This window comes from Antechinus flavipes, chromosome 3, assembly GCF_016432865.1.
Source record: "Antechinus flavipes isolate AdamAnt ecotype Samford, QLD, Australia chromosome 3, AdamAnt_v2, whole genome shotgun sequence".
Lineage (NCBI taxonomy): Eukaryota > Metazoa > Chordata > Mammalia > Dasyuromorphia > Dasyuridae > Antechinus > Antechinus flavipes.
In genome coordinates, this window is record NC_067400.1 from 232,780,846 (window position 1) to 232,801,802 (window position 20,957).

General features: G+C 33.8%; 1 protein-coding gene across 1 annotated transcript in view; it reads left to right on the forward strand.

The window, feature by feature from the left end:
* The window catches only part of GABRB3 (gamma-aminobutyric acid type A receptor subunit beta3), a 271,001-nt gene that overhangs the window by 231,679 nt on the left and 18,365 nt on the right, over positions 1 to 20,957 (forward strand). Inside the window, exons 7-8 of the mRNA XM_051984644.1 lie at positions 6,048 to 6,200; positions 12,275 to 12,519. Of these exons, the coding sequence (XP_051840604.1) occupies positions 6,048 to 6,200; positions 12,275 to 12,519 (398 nt within the window). The remainder of the gene's footprint in view (positions 1 to 6,047; positions 6,201 to 12,274; positions 12,520 to 20,957) is intronic.

Sequence of the window (20,957 nt, forward strand, 5' to 3'; positions counted from 1 at the left end):
ATTCCTGGTGACACAAGATCCAAAATAATGACTTAAATCTCTGTGTTTTTCATCCATACTAAATGCAAGAATCAACTACAGTATGATCTCAAAACACAAAAGAAATTATCTTGATCTTTAACTGTATAAATAGGAGCATGGTATCTAGACAATAGAGATGACAATCTGCTCTTTTCCATTGGGGTAAAAACCATATTGGAGTACTGTGTCTACTTTTGCATACCAAATTTTAGAAAGGACATTGATGAGTTGGAACAGATTCAGAAAAGAACCAACAGGATGATATGATGTAAAAACAGAAGATCCTGTCAAATGAAGATTCATCTAAAGGAGCAAGAAATAATAAAAGATTTTGGGTAGTGGTGTGTGAGACCTGCCAAGTATTTGATGGGTCATCATAGAGAAAAAGAATTAAATAATAATAATTATTATATATATATATATATATATATATAATTATATAATTATTATTATCATTATTATTGCCTTAGAGGACAAATGTAGAAATAATATATGAATCCTGAAAAAAAAAATCTTATTAGAAAGTAAAAAAGGGAAAAAAAATTCAAAACAATACAGAAGTTGTAGAAATATATCAGGAAATTGTGTTTTCTTCCTTCAATGACAATCTTCATGTGAAACTATGAATGGGCACTTGTCTGGAATTGTGTAGAAGCCATTCTAGGTAAGGTATAGGATGGATTAGATGATGTCTGAAGTCCTTTTCAGTCTTAAAGATAGTTAGGCATTATGCTAAATAATTTTATAATAAATTATCTCATTTGATTCTTTCAAAAATCAGGTGGGAACAGAGGGAAGATATTACCCCTATTTTACAATTGAGGTAACTGAGGCAATGAGAAGTTATGTGACTTGTCCAAGATCACAGAGATGGTAAATATCTGAGTCCACTAATTCAGGACTTCCTGAATCTGAGCCAAGCATTCCCCCAACTGTGTCACCTAATGTTTTGAGGTTATATAATTGTGGAAATTTTCTTCCTTATTTATCAACAGCACATATCCCGGCAATATAGAATAGAATCTACCATGCTTTAGCAGGTAGACATCTGTTTATTTGTTCTTTAATAGTTCAACACAAAACTTATTCTATAGAGCAGATAATTAGCTATTTGCCTTCTTTATATGTGGTTCATGAGAAATTGAGGGTGGGGGGATCATTAAAAAAATAACAATAAAGTCCTTGATGTGAAGGTGTTCACTGAAATATTTCCCATAAGAAGGTGTGTCTCAAAGGAATTTTAAACCTGATGGCTTAGCTCATGAGGATCTGGAGTATATTTAAGATATTTTTTAAAAGGTTACAGAACTTATTTCTTTCTTCAAGCTTGCAAACTAAAGTCTAGTGGAATCACTGGGGATACAGAAAATAAAATTTGAGAAAATAAAGCCATTATACATGGTTTCATCTCATAAATACATAACAAAATGATATTTATTTATTCATCAGAAGTGTTTTGAGCCCCTAGGATGTGTAAGTTGCTGTGTTGATCACTTGGGGGAAGGGGTTAGTTATAAAAATGAATAAGAGCTAATCAAGTATTTTATAACACAGTAGAAAAAAACAGAAAAAAAAGTATAATAAATAAGACGCAAGACAGAATAAAATAACACTAGGTCATAGTATTTTTATTTGACAAAAGGTTTTATAAACAGCAGTCAATAAACTTATGCTTAGCACTGAGGATATGAAGAAAGGCAATAGAAAAGCTCTGCTCTCAAGGAGTTCACAGTCTAATGGAAGAAACAACATATAAACAATTATCTACTACCAACATATAGACAAGATAAATTGGAGATAATTAAGATAGGGGAAGCACTAGAATTAAGGGGGATTGAGAAAATCTATTTGAAAAAGTTGGGATTTCAGCCAAGATTTGAAAAAAAGTCAAGAAATCTGGAAGAGACAAAGAAAGAGAACATTTTTGCATGGAGAACAATCTGGATTCAAGAGATGGAAAATGTCTTGTTAGAGAATAATGAGGAAGCTAGTGTTAGCAAAAAGAAAGATGTATATTCAGGAAATAGTTTATAGTTTGGTTTGACTTAAGGAAAATCTCTAGGAAATAGTGAGAAATAACTCTGTATAGTGGAGCTAGGACCAGATCATAAAGGACTTTTATTGTTATGCACAGGAATTTGGATTTTATTTGGTAAAATGATAAAGATCTATAAATCAAGATGACCAAACAATTGGATGACATGAGTCAAATTCTTCTTTAGAGATATTAATCTGGCAATGGGATATAGAAGGGAGAGAAGTGAGATGTGGAAAGACCAGTTAGGATTCATTTTATACTGATGAAAAGGAATGGGAGCCTAAACTAGGCTGACAGTAGTAGAAGTGAAAAGAGAGATATAGATATGGGCATTTTGAAAGTGAAATATATAGAATATGATGAGGAAAAAATCAAATAATGGTAGTACCATTAATAGAAAATGAAAAATCAGAAAGAGAATTCGACTCTGTAGAGAATATAAGCAGCATAGATTTCCACATATTTAGGTTGTTCAGCAAATATTCAAATGGAGGTCCTTAAGAGTGTGCTGGAACCAGTTCAAATAGTAATGAGGGTGAATTATTAAATTCTGTATTTACACCTAGAAAATGGTAAGTGTTAAAAATCAAAGCCTTCTTTGTTGTTTTGTTGAAATATAATTGAGAAAATATCAATAATATAGATTTAACTTAAAATGTGTTATGTAGCCAGTTGTTAAATATTTATCAGCATACCCTTGGAAGTATCCATCAAGCAGTTTGACTAGTAATTGGGCAAAACATCAGGTTCAATGGTATAGATTTGAAAATCATTTACATAGAAGTGATCACAGAATCTGGGAGGATCCTATCTGGGGAAGAGAGAACTCTAGATATAATATATCCAGTGGTTCTTGACCCATTTTCTATAGAGTGTTTTTTTCAAGATTTTGATAACTATTTCAACTATTTGGTTTCCTTTGTAATACAAATTATCTTATGCATTTAAAAGCATTATTTGATAAAAAGATTTTTATGTTTTGTCAAACTGTCAAAAAAGGCCCTGTGTCACAAGAAAAGGTTAAGAACTTCTGGTCTGGTAGAATTCCCACATTTTATATACAAGCGCAAGTGGAGCATACCTGAAGTTGATGCTGTTCTAGTGGTAGAGAACTGAGATATGAGAATTGATGTAAGAATCCCCTCTGGTCTCGGGACAGGTCCAACAAAGCCAAAATCTTAGGGGCAAAAAAGGAAGTTTTATATTTCACTAAGAAGCTCTCTCTTAGCAGACAAATCTCTTAATGAGGAGATTTGCAAAGAATGTGTTAATAGAAACCTATTTTATGAGCAAATTTTGGGGCTGGAGGCAGTTTGAGCTGATTATTAGACCAAGATCTCTCATTGAATGAAATCACTTTGAAGGTTTTTTCCAGAATTTGGAATTTCCTGAATAGTGATCCAGCTACCCAAAAGACCAATGGGGAGGGAGGAGAGGGGAAGGGATGGAGGAGGAGGTGATTTGCCCAAGATCTTCAGTTGAATGATGCTGCTTATCTTAAAAAAGGCCCATCTGGAAAATAGGCTCCCTCCCAGTCTGGGAAACCCCAATCTCACTTTTTTTTTTAAACAGATCAAAGGGGACACAGTTTCAGAGTGATTATTTTACAGATTAAAGGGGACACAATTTCAGAGCACCCCACAAAAGTTATCAAAGCTTATAAAAAGAAAAAGACTAAGGAAAAAAATCTTCATCAAATAACTATATATAGGGAAAGAAGAAACACAAGTCTGATGCAAAGTGAAAAGTCACAATCAGAACAAAGAATGAAAACAGGAGAATGTGTGATATATACCAGGGCCTTCATAAATGCTTATTGATTAATTGAGGGACTTGATGAGGTGAAATCTAGTTTTGGGGGTTCCAGGTTAGGGAACCAAAAATATGATGAGGTTTAGGTTTGGGGGTTCTCTTTCAGGGAACCAAATGATGAGGTCTAGATTTAGAGAACCAAAATGAAATTAGGGTTTTGGGTGGTCAGGGAGTTAGATGATAAGTTCTAGAGGCAGGTTTGGGGTTCAGGGAACCAAATGGAGAGGTTTGGCTCCCCTACACTCCCTTGGGATTCAATGCAAGGGTAGAGAGTTTTGGGAAATCTGCTTTGGATAGCACAAAGATTCTTTGTAAAGGAATTTACAAACCTGAAAACCTAGATTGATAAGAAAAAAAAAAAAAGGTTTATTATAGGGATTGGGAAGTAAAGTTAGAAATCCTGACAGAGAGGCATAAAGTCTCTTTAGGGAAATAGGTGAGGATAAAGAGAGGGTAGCATAGGAAAAGAATATTATCCAGTGGGCAGAGGCCTCCTTGGCATAGCAAGCATGGCAAAACTGGCATGTTTAGAACCTCTGCAAAGAAATGAGTTTTTAATTGCCATTTTTATAAGGAGATCTTTGGCTGCAAGGGAGGCCTGCTCCCCAACCCAATGAAGCTGGTGGGTGGAGTTGAAATGAATAGAAGATCTTTAATTGAATAGAGTTGGAATTCTTTTAGCTCAGGACTGAACCAACCATTCCTAGATAACAGAATGAAGTTGTTTATCTTGTTCCCCCCTGAGGCAGAGTTGAAGGAGAAGTTTTAAGGCATAAGTTTTAAAGATAAAGAAGAGTAACAGACACCACATCACTAATATGGAAATATGTTTAAAAAGAATTGCACATTTTTAACCTATTTGAGTTTGCTTGCTGTCTTGAGAAGGGAGAAAAATTTGGATATAAAGTCTTACAAAAATGAATATTGAAAATCCTCTTTACATGTATTTGGAAAAGCAAGATATTATTGAGGGGGGGAAAAGAGTATCAGATTGATGGCAGGAGAGAAGATTTATAGGGAATGTTCTTTTAGAATCAAGTTTTTCTGAACTTATTTGTAGGACAAGAAGATTCTAATGAATCTTTGTGAGGTTGTAACCTTGAGGCATAACTTAAGAGAATCACCTTCTCAGAGGAAGCAGGAAGGAAGAATGATCCAGAACAGAAGTAGAGAGTTTTGGGGAGGAGAAAGAGACAGTTCTCCTGGGACAGAAAGGAAAGAAGCAATGCTATAAGTACAGGAAAATTTGAGATTAGAAGAGAGAATTGTAAGGAACTCTTGTCAGCTACTTTTGATTCATAGAATGGATCAAAGAAAAGGATGGCTAGTAAGAATTTTTTAAAAAACACACTTGTTATGTGTCTATGTATTGTAAACCAATTCTTTTTAAAGGATTATATGTGGGAAGAAAACATAATAAGATGAAAAGCGTTATTATGTGCATATAGATGTATGAATGTTGAGAAATAGCAAGGGTAATGAACTCAGTGCTTTCATTTATCAAAGAATTGTAAAACGTCAGTGTAAAGTTAAGGAATGTGTTTTACTAGGGTTAAGTATCTCCCATCTTTAATCCTTCTAATTTTTAGAGTTTTTCATTGCAAAATTGTAGGGTCTTTGTATCTTTGTTAAGTGCCCCCACCTTATTAACTTTTGCACAGCTGTTTGGGCTTGGTGTGTGTGGGTGGCAGCAAAAAAGAAACCATTTGGCTTGGGGCAGCTCTGGGCCAAATCTATCTACAGACAATGAAGAAGTAGAAGAACAGCCATTAATTAAAGGGATAAACAAGACATTTGGCTTTCTTTTGCAGCCTTCTGTTAAAAGCTTTTCTTTAAAAAAAAAAAAAAAAGTTTTCCAGAGGGATATTTCTCAGTTTAGTGTTTAGCCTTAGTAGCATTTCCTCATTATTACATTAAAAATAGACTACATAACAGCATTTTCCTCTCAAGACACTATTGGTTCTCTGTAAATACCATTTGCCAGACAGAAATAAATTGTATGGTTGTGGAGTATTCCACAATCCCTGTGGCTCCAAAGATATGTTTTAATCTCCATGGCAACAAAGGCAAACGATTTTGTTTGCCAATCTCTCTCTCTCTCTCTCTCTCTCTCTCTCTCTCTCTCTCTCTCTCTCTCTCTCTCTCATTATAAATAATATTTTTGTGTTTTTCATAGGTGCCTATCCACGACTTTCATTGAGCTTTAGGTTGAAGAGAAATATTGGATACTTCATTCTTCAGACCTACATGCCCTCCATACTAATTACAATTTTATCATGGGTGTCATTCTGGATTAATTATGATGCATCAGCAGCAAGAGTTGCTCTCGGTATGTGTTTAAAAAATAGCATTATAATTTAACTAATTTTTTCATTATAGTATTGAGTGATTTCAGAGACTATAGTTCACTTTTAGCATTTTGACGTCTCATGACACTAACTTTGTGGACATAATTCTGTTTTTTTTCTTCAATCAAAAAGCTCACACATGATTCCCTTGATGGGGTAATTTAATTAAAAAGGCTTAAATGTGAATCTTCACAGCCATGATAGGGAAAATATACCTCTAGATTGTTTTCATCATAAAATATTTGTTACTAATTTTTATTAGGCAAGGAATTGTTATTACCTTTTTAAAGGGAAGCCTCTATCCCTGGAAGGGGACCTGATCAATTCCACATTTAAAAAAAAAAAGTAAAATGGAAAATAATTAAATATTACAGTAATATAATTGGAATTGTACCGCTTAACGAGCATTATAACACAGCATCTAATTCTTAGTGCTGCTCTCTAACAGTTATTCTGCTCATTTGGTCACCATATTACTTTATAGAAAATATGAATCAGAATTTTTATTTATAACATTTTCTTAGATCCTTAAGGAAAAATATAAAATAAAATTATGCTTAACCTATAAAATATAGAACACTCCTCAGTGTTCTACTTTAAATACTTTAAAGTTCTACTTTAGTTACAACTGAGATAGCAAAGCTCATAAGCAACAGACACTGATGAAATGACTTTTAAAGTATTTATCTCCAAGAAATACAGTACAGAAATGAAATCTTACAGCAATTTTCTCATTTTTCCTTTCTCTCTCTAAACAGCATTGTTTTTAAAGCATTATAAATATATAGTTATTTATCGTATTCCTTCAGTTAATCAGAGAAGAAGAATACAGATTGCCCATTGTTCAAATGCATTTGTGTAGTCTTGAAAGACACTTAATCTGGCATGGTGAATACAGGACTATCCTTTGAGTCATGGTTCAAGTACTTCCTTTGATAAGCCCTATCTTTGTGATCTTAACTTCTCCCTATTCTAAATGATTCTTTTATACTGTTTCTGATTTTTCCTGATCCCATTTGGAGTTTTTTTGGCCGAGATAAGGAAGTGGTTTGTCATTTCCTTCTCCAGCTCATTTTACAAATGAGGAAACTGAGGCAAACAGGAGGAAGTGACTTGCCCAGCAATTAAATGTTTGAGACCAGATTTGACCTCAGGAAGATGAATCTTCCTAACTCCAGGATAAGTATTCTATTCATGGCACCAGCTAATTACAAATGAAAATCTTCATTGATAGAGTTGCCTACATCAATGACATCACAGGCTTCATTCTGAAAAAGCAGGAATTGGATGGTGATAGTAAAAAGATCATAGGTGAAAAATCTTCCATTCCTTTCATTTTTCCACTCCTTCCTTCTCCCCTCTGTTTCAGAGTCAGGAGAACAATTTAGAGATCCCAAACTAATTTTACTATGGTCAAAACTCTTAAGCCAGGTTCTTCCTGAGTTCAAATCTGACCTCAGACACATGCTAGCCTGTGTGACCCTGAGCAAGTCATTTAATCCTGTTTGCCTCAGTTCCCTCATCTGTAAAATGACATAGAGAAGGAAATGGCAAATCACTTCAGTATCTCTGCCAAGAAAAGCCCAGATGGAGTCAAAAAAGAGTTGGATACACTGAAAATAGCAGAACGGCAACAAGAAAAAAATTGGAGATTAAGTAAAACTTTTCATTGGAAATGATGTTATGTATATATCTATGTAATTTATGATATTTGTCAGTAATATAATTATATTGTATATAATATGTAAAATATATAGTACTTTAAGGGTTGCAAAATGCTTTATAAATATCATCTTATTTGATCCTCTCAACAACCTTAGAAAGTGTTATTATTATCACTATTTTACTGAGGCAAATAGAGGTTAAGTGACTTGCTTGAGCAACTTATTAAATGTGTGAAGCCATATTTGAAATAAATTTTTTCTGATTCCAGGTTCAGAGCTCTATCCAATGTTACAACTATCTAAATCTAATAACCATAATAATATCATCTAACACTTTTAAAACAATTTTAGATTTTATATATTATTTTCATTTATATATTATGTGAAGTATTCCCATGAAATTCTCACAGGAAAAAGGTAGATTGCATACTTTAAGGATCTGTGATTGATGTGGAGATTTCCTTCAGTGATATAGGTCTCAACCCATTTGTGACTTATTAGTAATAATAAACATTTATATAGCACTTTAAAATTTGCAGATCATCTTTCCTAAATAATCTCATATGATCTTCACAACAATCTAGTGGGGTTGAGAACTAAAATATTAATTTTCCAATTTTATAGTTGTAGAAACTGAGATAGGGATTAGGAAAATTGTCTAAGATCACATGATTAATAAGTGGCTCATTTATGATGCATGCATTTTTTTGGTTTTGGTTTTGGTTTTGGTTTTTTACCATACAACTAGTCTTTGAAAGTTATTCTATCATTTAAAAAAAGGATCAGCATACAATTAGCATAGTGATGATCATTTCAGAACCCATATAGACTGGGCCTTGGACAACAACCTATGGTCCAGGATTGGCCCTATACTTAAAGTCTTTTCAAGTTGTTTCCACTTTCCAGATCTTAGCTTTGATGAACCTGGTTTGTTGTTGTTTTTCAGTCATTTTCAATCATATCCAACTCTTCCTGTTCCCATTTGGAGTTTTCTTGACAAAGATACAGGAATAGTGTACCATTTCCTTCTCCAGTCTTTTAATAGATGAAAAGTTTGTTTAGTGACCTAGGGTCACACAGCTAGTAAGTGTCTGAGGCCAGATTTGAACTCAAAATCTGCCTTCCTGTCTCCCTTCCTGGCATTCTATCATGCTGCCTATGAAGAGCCTATGATCTCTTCCATACCAAGAGAAAATTGAGTAAAATTTAACTTAAATATAGTGAAGTCTACGTTCTTTATGAACTATCAGTTGGAACTGAAATTATTTTTCTCTTTTCTTTAGTTCTGTATTTTTAGCAGTGATGCTGAAGGCAGAGACACAAAAGCTTTAACTGCAAAGTAGGAGATGTAGGCTCCATTCCAAAATCTACAAATGTCTCTATGGGTGGCCTTGATTCAATTACTTTACTATCGCAATCTATGAAATAAGAGACAATGATGATTATTGCCCTCTCTGAGCAAATATTCAACCAATTATATTAATATACTTAGAAATATAAAATGCTTTTTTTCCCTTTAAAATAATGGACTTTATTCTTTACTTCTCCTTAGTAACGTGAAAGGTGTTCCATAGTGGGAAGAGAGAAAATAATGCACTAGGTTGGTAACTCTTGGCAATGCGCCTCAAACTACTTGCTGAGCTTTAGGAGTATGGTTACTAGGCAGTTATGGCAGCTTGCCTGTCTATGTCCTTATGCCCTTCTCTCAAACTTTTCACATAATTGCCCAAGTCAACATATTCTGGGAAACATGGCTGTAGTATTTTTTCTTTAGCTTGATATAAGCCTTAAGTCACAAGTGGGCCTGCCAGCAAATATTACAAATATGTAATTCTGTCTACACAAAGGCTGAAACTTAAAAGTAAGAGAACTTTCCATTCTTTTTTTTTCCTCACCTGTAAAAAGGGAGTAATAACATTTCTATCTACCTCATAGGGTTGTTATGAGAAAAGCATTTAATATACAAATACTATATACAAATGCATGTTATTATGTTGCTATTGTTATTATTGCTATTACTGTGCTTGAAAGGAGATATAGTTAAGTGCTTTCCTAGATCCTCCCCTCCCAATAAATACTGAATTAGATTAATCTTATATGTAAGAAAGGAGTAAGCTACTTATTTTTGAAACATTTCAAAATATGAGAGGGAGAGAAGAGGGAACTCCCTTCATAAGTCCAAATGACGTTTTCTATAATGTAAATAATTTTGCCCTATAGCAACCAAAAGTAAGTGATCTTTCTGTTCATGGTCTTAGAGCTGGACTCCAATTGCTTGGCCAATTATAGGTCCCAAGCCAAGCCCCTTAGTGGTCATTGTTTAGGTCCTTATTGATTCAGTGGGAATGTAAATAGTAGTCCTTTCTATTTTCCCCTCTTCTCCCAGATGCATTCATTCATTTATTTGTTTGTTTGTTTGTTTATTTGTTTATTTTGATTAGGTGAAAGAGGCTATTCTTTGCCTCAATTTCTACCTAACCTTAGACACTTGAATGGGTGCAGTCTCAGTCAAACTGAGACCTGTTGAAGATGTTAGCTTAAAAAGGCCAAGGTCTCCCACTGCATCTAGAGTCATTTCCAGTCTTCCTGATCTATATCTGGCCACTGTTCACATCTGGAGGAGAAAGTGAGGCAATGATCTTTCACAGGTCTCTCTCCCTATGTATATCATAGAATCATCTCCTTTATATCTTGGTCCTCTTTGAGAATGAAGTACAAACAAAAAGAAGAAAGTCAGAAGCAGAATTTGAACCCACCTGTTCTTGATTTCAAAACCCTGGTAGTATACCACTTCATTCTAAGATACTTTTTAGACCAAAAGAATAATTCTATCATCAAAAACTGAATGGCTTTCTTACCCTCTCATCAGGAAGTTTAGTTTAAGCTAAGTAAGTTCACTTTTGTCCATTAACTGATTGTGGCATTAGGTGAATCAATTTACTTCACTTCTTTTATTGGATAACAATACCTAAAAAATCTTTTCATTTTTAAAATTCAATTTTTTAAAGCCTAATAAGACTTACATAAACTGATGCTGAGTGAAGTGAACAGAACCAGGAGAACACTGCAGGGTAATAGCAAGATTGTATGATTATCAAATATAGAGTTAGTTCTTCTCAGCCATGCAGTGATCCAAGACAATTCCAATATATTTGTGATGGAAGATGCTATGCACATACAGAGAAAGAACTATAGAGACTGAATGCAAGTTGAAGCATACTATTTTCACTTTTTAAAATTTGGTTTGTTTGGTTTTTTTTTTTGGTTTTTCCTTTTTTTTGATACTTCTTTCACAAGACCAGTGTGGAAGTATGTTTAACATGGTTGTACATGTATAAAATAAAATAAAATCCAATTCTTCTGTGATTCCAAGCATTTTATGAATATCTATATAATACCTAGACCTGTGTTTGGTAATGTGCCAGTTTTGAAAAAAGGATAAAGTAAGATGTCTGGCCTACTCTTATGGTATTCTTGGAGAGTCAAGATTCACATGTGTAAAATAATTCACAAATCACAAATTTTTAACATGAATATATTAACATTATTACATGCCCAAAGTGTCAAGCAATTCTATTAACATAGGAAATGCCATCATATTTGGTTTCAGAAAAATTATTTTTAACAGATATTTATTGGGGACTTACCATAGGTAAGGCATTGATAGATGCTATGAACATTACAAAAATAAATTTGTTCCCTTCAGGAATTTGGATTACCCTTTGTTATTATCTTGCTCTATATAAGTAGGGAATTATGCTTTACAATCAAAATTGTTCAACAGATGATATTTCTAGTGCTTTCACCATATGGTTGATAGCTGTTTCTGTTATTTTCTGATAATCCAATTAATTTAATAGGCATTTATCAATCAGTAAGTTTCATTTTGCCTTTGTTAAAAATCTTTGCAAAGTTTGCTTGATACAATTTTCCTTCCTTAATTTTTTTTTCCCCACTCAGACTTTTAGATACTGTTATGAGATCTCTCATTTACTTCCATTTATTTTCAGTTCTCCCAACTCTTCACATGTGGCACTTTCTTCACTAGTGTCTTTCACATTTTCATCTCTGTTTTCAGGATTCTCTTCCATTTATTGTAACATATTGGTATTATGGAGCACAGTTCTGTATGCAGCTTTCTAAGTGCTATCTTCCCTAGAGTAGAGATGTCATTTCACCGCTCCAAATGTTATAATTCTGCCTACACAGCTCCAAATGACATATTTTATGCTGTATTGCATTTCAATCTCACCTACTAACACATGAGCCAAATAATATTCAACCCATCATTTGAAATGACTCAAGCTATTTGGGGATTTTTTTTTAATGTAGGAAAGATGAAACCCAATGTGTCAAAACTTCAGGAACTTACTTTCACATTTCTTTTATAGGAATTACAACTGTACTGACCATGACAACAATCAACACTCATCTTCGAGAGACTTTGCCCAAGATCCCTTATGTGAAAGCCATTGACATGTACCTGATGGGATGTTTTGTTTTTGTCTTCTTGGCCCTCCTTGAATATGCCTTTGTTAATTACATCTTTTTTGGAAGAGGCCCTCAAAGGCAGAAGAAGCTGGCAGAAAAGTCTGCAAGGGCAAAGAATGACCGCGCAAAAAGTGAAACCAATCGGGTAAGGTTTTTTCTATTAATTCAGTCCTTGAAACAAATTAGATTAATCTACATGCTGTCCTAGTGTACTCCATAAATTACCATTCTCATATCCACAGACTTAGGGAAGTATTTGGTAAATTATAATATTAGTTAATATTTATTTCTCACAAAAATGTTTCCAGTTAAGCCACTCAAGAATTATATTAGGTCAAAAGAAAGCTTGTTATAATGGAATCAACCCTGGGTATGGAGTTATAGGAGCTAAATTCAAATTTAAGTTTTGGCAACTTAGTAATTGGGTGAGTTTAAGAAAGTTGTCATTTTTTTTTCATCTGTAGAAGATTTATAAGAAGTTTATTTCTACCCTAAATTTATGAGAATGCATTATTTCTATGAAAAAGAAAGCATCACTAGTATGTTCATCAGGGAAAGTGATGACTCATGAAATAACATCCTTTTCACTCAAAAGAATTAAACATTCAGTTATAAAATCATGAATTCATTTCTTTACAAGGAATCATAACTTGTCATTTTGCTGTATCGGTTATATATGTTGACTAAAAGAGCAGTTCAAATGACACAAAAATTAGACATTTTTGTCAATTTAATTATGAGTAGTAACTAAAAACCATGCTGCCAACTGTTTTATTCCTATACAATCTCAATTATCCTATTGTACAGAAAGAGAATATCGGTCTGTTAGATGATCATAGAAAGACCCTCTAGTTTCCAGCAATATCTCCTCATAGTAGTAGGAACATTCTTCCCTTTTATACTCCTTGGGTACAGTCATAGTGAATATACCTTTGGTGAAATTTAACTTCAGACTCATAAACAAAAAAATAGTTAAGTTATGTCCCAAGACTTTCTCTCTCTCTTTCTCTCTCTCTCTCTCTCTCTCTCTCTCTCTCTCTCTTTCTCTCTTTTTTTCTCCCTCTCTCTCTCTCTCCCCACACACACACATACATACTACACACAACACTGCACACTCATTCTGTATATATGTCTCTCTCACCTACTTACTGTAACTACTACTTCTCTTGGTTGTTGCTATCTGCCTTTCTCTTCCTTATCATGTTAATATCTACTACTCTTCGACTTTCAAGTTTGTCACAAAGTGGAGATCTGAACAGGCAGGCATGCTATCCATTATGGCTACTCTAAGACCCTAACATAGCTCTGCCAAATCTTAAAACTGCATAGTATTTCATAAATAGCCCTATAATTGCTATCTGAATAAATCTGAGAAAAACAAGAACTTGAGCAAAGCCAAGTTCAAACTAAATGAAAGCCTCTAAACTCTCTTCCTCTTATAGTCAATACAGGATGGTGCAAGAACACTTCTTTTTCTTCCCTTCCTCATATATCACTGTGGTTTCCACTTGAATTCAAATTTACTTAGTGTTAAACTAATTTAACTGGAGAAAATTATCTTTATTTAAGATTATTTATTCTTTCTTTCCATCCCACTCCCACCCCCATCCCACCCCACTTCAGTAAGGGTCATTTACTTTTGCTGGATCTGTGGATGAGATTGTTCAGTTTTGCAACAGGGAAGGAGTAGATTAACATGCTTAGTTTTACTTTCTAGGAACTAAAAAAGGAGCAGGGTACATATTTTCAGCTGTTGTAGCAAATCCTTTCTGAAATTTCACAGTGAGTATTATCTCAAAATAGAAGAAAGCTAAGAAAAAATAAGTAATTTGAAGTTATCCACCAAAGCACAGTGGAGCAGAGAGGACTATAGTTGGAGTTTCTGATATCTATTTTGAACCCAAGGAATGACCATTTGCAATTCATAACCTTGCACCAGATTAAATTGAAATTTGTATGCTAGCAGTGTATTTACAATCAGGCTTATATGGAATATCTAAATTGACTGGTGTCTGACTGTGGACATAAAATATCATATTAAATCAAGACATGCTCATGCTGTTTCCAAGGAAACCAGAAATGATTGGAATAATCCCTGGTTCTTAGATTTTCAACTCTTCTATAGCCTCCTTTGTTATAGCAGATTAGAAATGTGTTTTCTTTCCTCTAAAGATATATTTAGAATAGGCAAATGCAGCACATTCTGAGTTTGAAGCTGTTAACAAAAAAAAAAGATAAGGACCTTTACTGACAATTAGTATTGTTGAAGACATGCTTTTAAGTGTAAAAGAAACATATAAATTGGAAGTAAGATATACTTGTAGAGTCTTTTCCTTTATGTTTAAATTTTTTCTTACCATATTTGTTTGATACTTAAAAAAATTATTTAAATTACCCATAATTTCTTAAGTTTATAATTACTATTTAGCTCTAAAGGTTCTAAAATTGAAACATAAATATGTGATTTAACCAACTTGACAACTTTATAAGATGTGCTTGACTTTCCCCCCAAGTCAAGCATTTAGAAAACTGAGTCAGGTAACTATACCTAAGAACTCAGTAATAATATTTAAACATTAAAGTAAATCTTCTCATCAGTTATCATTCCAGTGAAATTTAAAGAAGTATAGGGACTGGGAGTGGACACTATAATAATATCATTGAAATATACATAAAATATACATTAAAATAAAAAATACAGAACTTTTGATAAATATTTTACATATCGCTTTTCAAATTCTCTCAAAGTTTTGTTTGTTGGAGCTAGTTTTGTAATGGGAGAATTTGAGAGAAATGGGGGCATTAGCATCAATTTAGTATGCCACCCATCTTTTGCAGATAAAACTAAAGTTAAAGGAGAATAAGAGATTTCATCCAGGGACATGAAACAAGTTAAATGCTGAGCCAAGCCTACAGCCAAGATCACTTGATTTTCAATTCTTTGCTCTTACGTTACTCTTTTTTTATTATCTGCAAAAATCCCCTTTTAGACAAGTAGATAAAGATAGAAGATTCCATCAAATTTATCTTTTCCATAAGTCACTTTCCATGGACTTACTTTATAAAAATGGATAATTGTCCATTTGGAAGTCCTGCAGTATTCTTAAGTTAGTTTCAATTCCTCTTTGACACAATAATAAAATTATTATTATTATTGCTAGAATTTATTTAGCCCTTTATTTGCATCATTCTTTACATATATTATTTCACTTGATTCTCACAAAATACTAGGAAGGAGGGAGGTGCCATTATTGTCTCCTTTTTGCAGAAAAATAAACTGAGGCTGAGAGAGGTTCTTTGATTTGCCCCTCATCACAAAACTAAAAAGAAAAAGAATAACTGTGTTAAATTTTGAACCCAGGTCTTCCTAACTTTAAATCCAAATATTTTTACACAATGCCACCTATCTGCCCAAATTGCTGAGTGATTATGAAAGTGCCTAAGATATAATCCTCTAGCATTTAATAATCCTCAAAGACATTTAACTACAAAGTTCTGTTAATTCATGATGAGATTCATTAATACTCAAAATTTGTCTTATCTCTGTTGAAATATGATAGTAAGAATCTATCTTTGGCCTTGGAGTCAAAGCAGAATTCAAGTCTCATGTTCTTTGATTTTATGCTCTTGGATTGGTGGCTCCACAATTCAAAAGATTTCTAACAAATTATTAATATCTATTTGCATTTGATTTTTTATATTACTTAATGTTTAAGAAGTTTAATCTGAGTATATTATTGTTCATTATGCCCTTGTGGGGTTTGAACCTCATTAAATGTCAAAAAGACACAATTCTTACTCAGAAAATTATAATTTCAAGTGGACCAACAGACATAAGAACTGTGCATTTTATCAACAGAGCAGCATGTATTTTCCTATCTGGTGAACTATATATTTTCTGTTGTGAAATAAAGTTTTATAGTAACACCTCAAAAAAGTTGGAAGGTAAGTGGAGGATAAGGAAATAGGTGAATCTGCTAAAGGATTCTGGAAAAACTTGGAGAAAAATATTCTGACACAATCTCTTCTTGATGCTCTATTGCTTACAACAGGATTCTATAAGAGCAGAAGAGAACAATAACTAAACCAATAGCTAAATGTAATAAGAGGAGAAATGGATTAAATTTCTATTAGCCAAGATAGCAGAGTAAGCAGTCAATTACTGTAACTCTGCCATTTTCACCTTTGGGCAGCTATAAAATACCATCCCAAGACAAGACCTAGAATAGCAGAACCAGTAAGGGGATAGGGAGAAACATTCTTTTGGCTCAGGAAACCTAGAAGATGGGCAGGAGAAGTCTATCTCACTCAGATAAAGAAGAGATGCAGTTCAGGACAGGAATCTCCCCAATAAACCAACAGTAAGCCCTGCCTCAGCAAACCAGCAGGAGACCTGAGACCCAGTGTGGTAAAGTGCGGGAATACCAACATTAAAACTCCTTATGTGTCTTAATATAGTGATGGGTGCCAGTGAGCTCCAGGTCTGGCAACCATTATTGTATTTTGGAATAGCCCTGGACAAATAGGTAGCCTCCAGAAGCCAGACCACTGTGTGCTTCAAAACAGCCCTGGGCAAACAGACAGCTTCCAGAGACCAGATCCACCAAGTGCTTCAGTGTAGTCCTCAGAAAAATATACTGGATCACTAACCCTCAGCACATACCTGAAAACCTCGCCAGGACCCCAGCTCCACACCAGATAAGCTGTCAGATACCTACAGCACAGCACCAGACACTCAGTTTCCAGGTCCTGTGGGTCTGCTACAAACATTTTTGTACATGTGGATCCTTTTCCCTATTTTATGATCTTTTTGGGACACAGGCCCAATAGAGACATTACTGGATCAAAGGATTTGAAAGGTTTGATGACCCTTTGGACATACTTCCAAATTGCTCTCTAGAATGGTTCAATTAGTTCACAACTCTATCAACTATGTGTTAGTGTCCCAGTTTTCTCATATCCCTTCTAACCTTCATCATTATCTTTTCCTGTAATCTTAGCCAATCTGAGAAATATGTAGTGGTTCCTGAGTTGTCTTAATTGGCATTTCTCTGATCAATAGTGATTTAGAGCATAAAACTAAAAATAGTTTTAATTTCTTCAAGTGAAAATTGTCAATTCATATCATTTGACCATTTATCAATTGGGAAATGACTTATGTTCTTATAAATTTGAGTCAAATCTCTACATATTTTAGAAATGGGGCCTTTATTTGAACCTTTGAATGTAAAGATTTTTTTCCCCAGTTTTCTGCTTCCCTTCTAATCTTGGCTGTATCAGTTTTGTCGGCACAAAAACTTTTTAATTTAATATAATCAAAATTATCCATTTTGTACTTTGTATTGTACTCTAGTTCTTCTTTAGCCATAAATTCCTTCCTTTTCCATAGATCCGAGAGGTAGACTGTTCTTTGTTCTTCTAATTTGCTTATATTATGATTCTCTATGTCTAAATCATGAACCAATTTCGACCTTATCTTACTATAGGGTATTAGGTTCTGGTCATTGTCTAGTTTCTGCCTCCAATTTTCCAACAATTTTTGTCAAATAGAGAGTTCTTATCCCAGAAGCTGGGGTCTTTTGATTTACACAATAGGAATTTCTTAGAGGAAATTAGTTTTAAGAATATTACTAAAATCTGAAATAACTACCAAGAATCATTAAGTGAGCCATTGGTATTTCTATAGTCTGTACTACATTCCTACTGTTGGTTATCAAGGGAGGCTGATGATTGTCTTCAGTACAGGCCATTTATTCATGAGATCATAGTTCTACAACTGGATGGAACTTTGTGGAAGGTGATTATCTTGTCAGGCCCCTTTGTTTTACAAATGAGGAATCTGAGACTTGTCTTCACTCTCTACTATATCATCAGATTTAAGTACTCTTGGCCATAACTAGTCAATTTTAGATGCTTGCTATTGGAAATCCAGCATTCACATTCACTTCTTGACTGAAACTTCTCTTTTTTTCCCCAAGAGAAATTCAGTGGTCTTTTTTATTGTCCCTTTGAATTCTCCAGAATATTTGACACTATTGACAATTTTCTTATGAAAACCCTCTTACTCCTCCTGTTCTTCTTACTATATCTAATTATGTTTTTGTCCAGCTCCCCTTTTTTCTAGCAGGTGACATGGGTGTCCTCTATTCCCCAAAATTCTGTTCTTCATTCTCTTCTATTATCTATCTTCTCTCTCAGAAGTTTTATTCAATCCTATCTATATCTGAAAAGGAATATTTTCTACAGTTTATTCAATGATTCATCTCCCACATACCTCTTGAAGCTCTCCATTGACAGGAAAATCAGTATTCCTAAGAAAATCCATTTCACGTTTGTATATTTCTGAATTTGAGAAAAGTTATTTATATTATGTGCAGGTTATATATTAATTACATTTCTATCATTTGGATTTATTTTATGTTATTTACATTTTCTTTATAGTTAATCTGTATGAAACCTATACTCATTCCCCCTAAATTCTGGTCTCTGCAAGCAAAATTTATTCCTTCCATAATAATATTATGATTATACTCATAATTTATCTTATTAAATATTGGGAAACAGCTAGCATATACTCTTTTTTTAATAGCTTTTTATTTACAAGTTATATGCATGGGTAATTTTACAGCATTGACAATTGCCAAACCTTTTGTTCCACTTTTTCCCCTCCTTCTCCCCATTCCCTCCCCCCAATGTCAGGTTGACCAATATGTGTTAAATATGTTAAAGTATAAATTAAATATAAGTATACATATCTTAACAGTTATTTTACTGTATAGAAAGAATCAGACTTTGAAATAGTGTACTATTAGCCTGTGAAAGAAATAAAAAATGCAGGTGGACAAAAATATAGGGATTGGGAATTCTATGTAATGATTCATAGTCATCTCCCAGAGTTCTTTCAGAGTTCTTTCACTGGGTGTAGCTGGTTCAGTTCATTACTGCTCTATTGGAACTGATTTGGTTCATCTCATTGTTGAAGAGGGCCACGTCCACCAGAATTGATCATCATACAGTATTGTTGTTGAAGTATATAATGATCTCCTGGTTCTGCTCATTTCACTCAGCATCAATTCATGTAAGTCTCTCCAGGCCTTTCTGAAATCGTCCTGCTGGTCATTTCTTACCGAACAATAATATTCCATAATATTCAGATACCACAATTTATTCAGCCATTCTCCAATTGATGGGCATCCACTCAGTTTCCAGTTTCTGGCCACTAAAAAGAGACCTGCCACAAACATTTGTAGCATATACTCTTTTTTTTTTTTTTCCCAGTGGTTAAAGAACTTTTTTTTTTAATTTAATAATAACTTTATATTGACAGAATCCATGCCAGGGTAATTTTTTTACAACATTATCCCTTGCACTTGCTTCTGTTCTGATTTTTCCCCTCCCTCCCTCCTTCCCCTCCCCTAGATGGTAAGCAGTCCTATATATGTTAGATATGTTGCAGTATATCCTAGATACAATATATGTTTGCAGAACCGAACAGTTCTCTTGTTGCACAGGGAGAATTGGATTCAGAAGGTAAAAATAACCCAGGAAGAAAAACAAAAATGCAAATAGTTCACATTCGTTTCCCAGTATTTCTTTCTTTGGATGTAGCTGCTTCTATCCATCATTTATCAATTGAAACTGAGTTAGGTTTCTTTGTCAAAGAAATCCACTTCCATCAGAATACATCCTCATACAATATCATTGTCGAAGTGTATAATGATCTCCTGGTTCTGCTCATTTCACTTAGCATCAGTTCATGTAAGTCTCTCCAAGCCTCTCTTTATTCATCCTGCTGGTCATTTCTTACAGAACAATAATATTCCATAACATTCATATATCACAATTTACCCAGCCATTCTCCAATTGATGGGCATCCATTCAATTTCCAGTTTCTAGCCACTGCAAACAGGACTGCCACAAACATTTTGGCACATACAGGTCCCTTTCACTTCTTTAATATCTCTTTGGGGTATAAGCCCAGTAGTAGCACTTGTAGCATATACTCTTAAGGTTTTCTCTTTTCTAGGAATAACAATTGATTTGTGAATGATATCCTTTCTCATCTATCTTGTTCACTCTTCTCTAGTTCCATAAAGGTAGGGATTAGGTCTTCTAAAATTTTCTAGGCTTTGATTGCCTAGAATTTGACTTTGTACATAGTAATCACTTACAATGTTGTTGTTGAATTAAATAATTAATGATATTGTCCCTTAGCAAAACTATGTGGTTAAATCAATGTATTTAAATCAACTTAAAATTAAGTTCCTGCTCTATATAAAGTTTTGTGCTTGGTGAGATGAAAATATAATGCTCTTTGCTCATATGGAGTATATAATATTGTAAGATAGACATGAAAAGTATAAATACCACAGTTTCCAAGAAAAAAGTAATTAAAGCTTCATATTCTTTATTTCTGGTTCATTAGATTCATTCTTATCTCTGAAAGACGGTGCTTCACCCTACACATACACACATTTTTCAGCAAGGTGGCAGAAAAGAAGTAGAGATTATAAACAAAATATTTTTGGGAGACCTGCTAAAGCTATAAATCATTAGAACCATTCACAGATGGTTTGAATAACT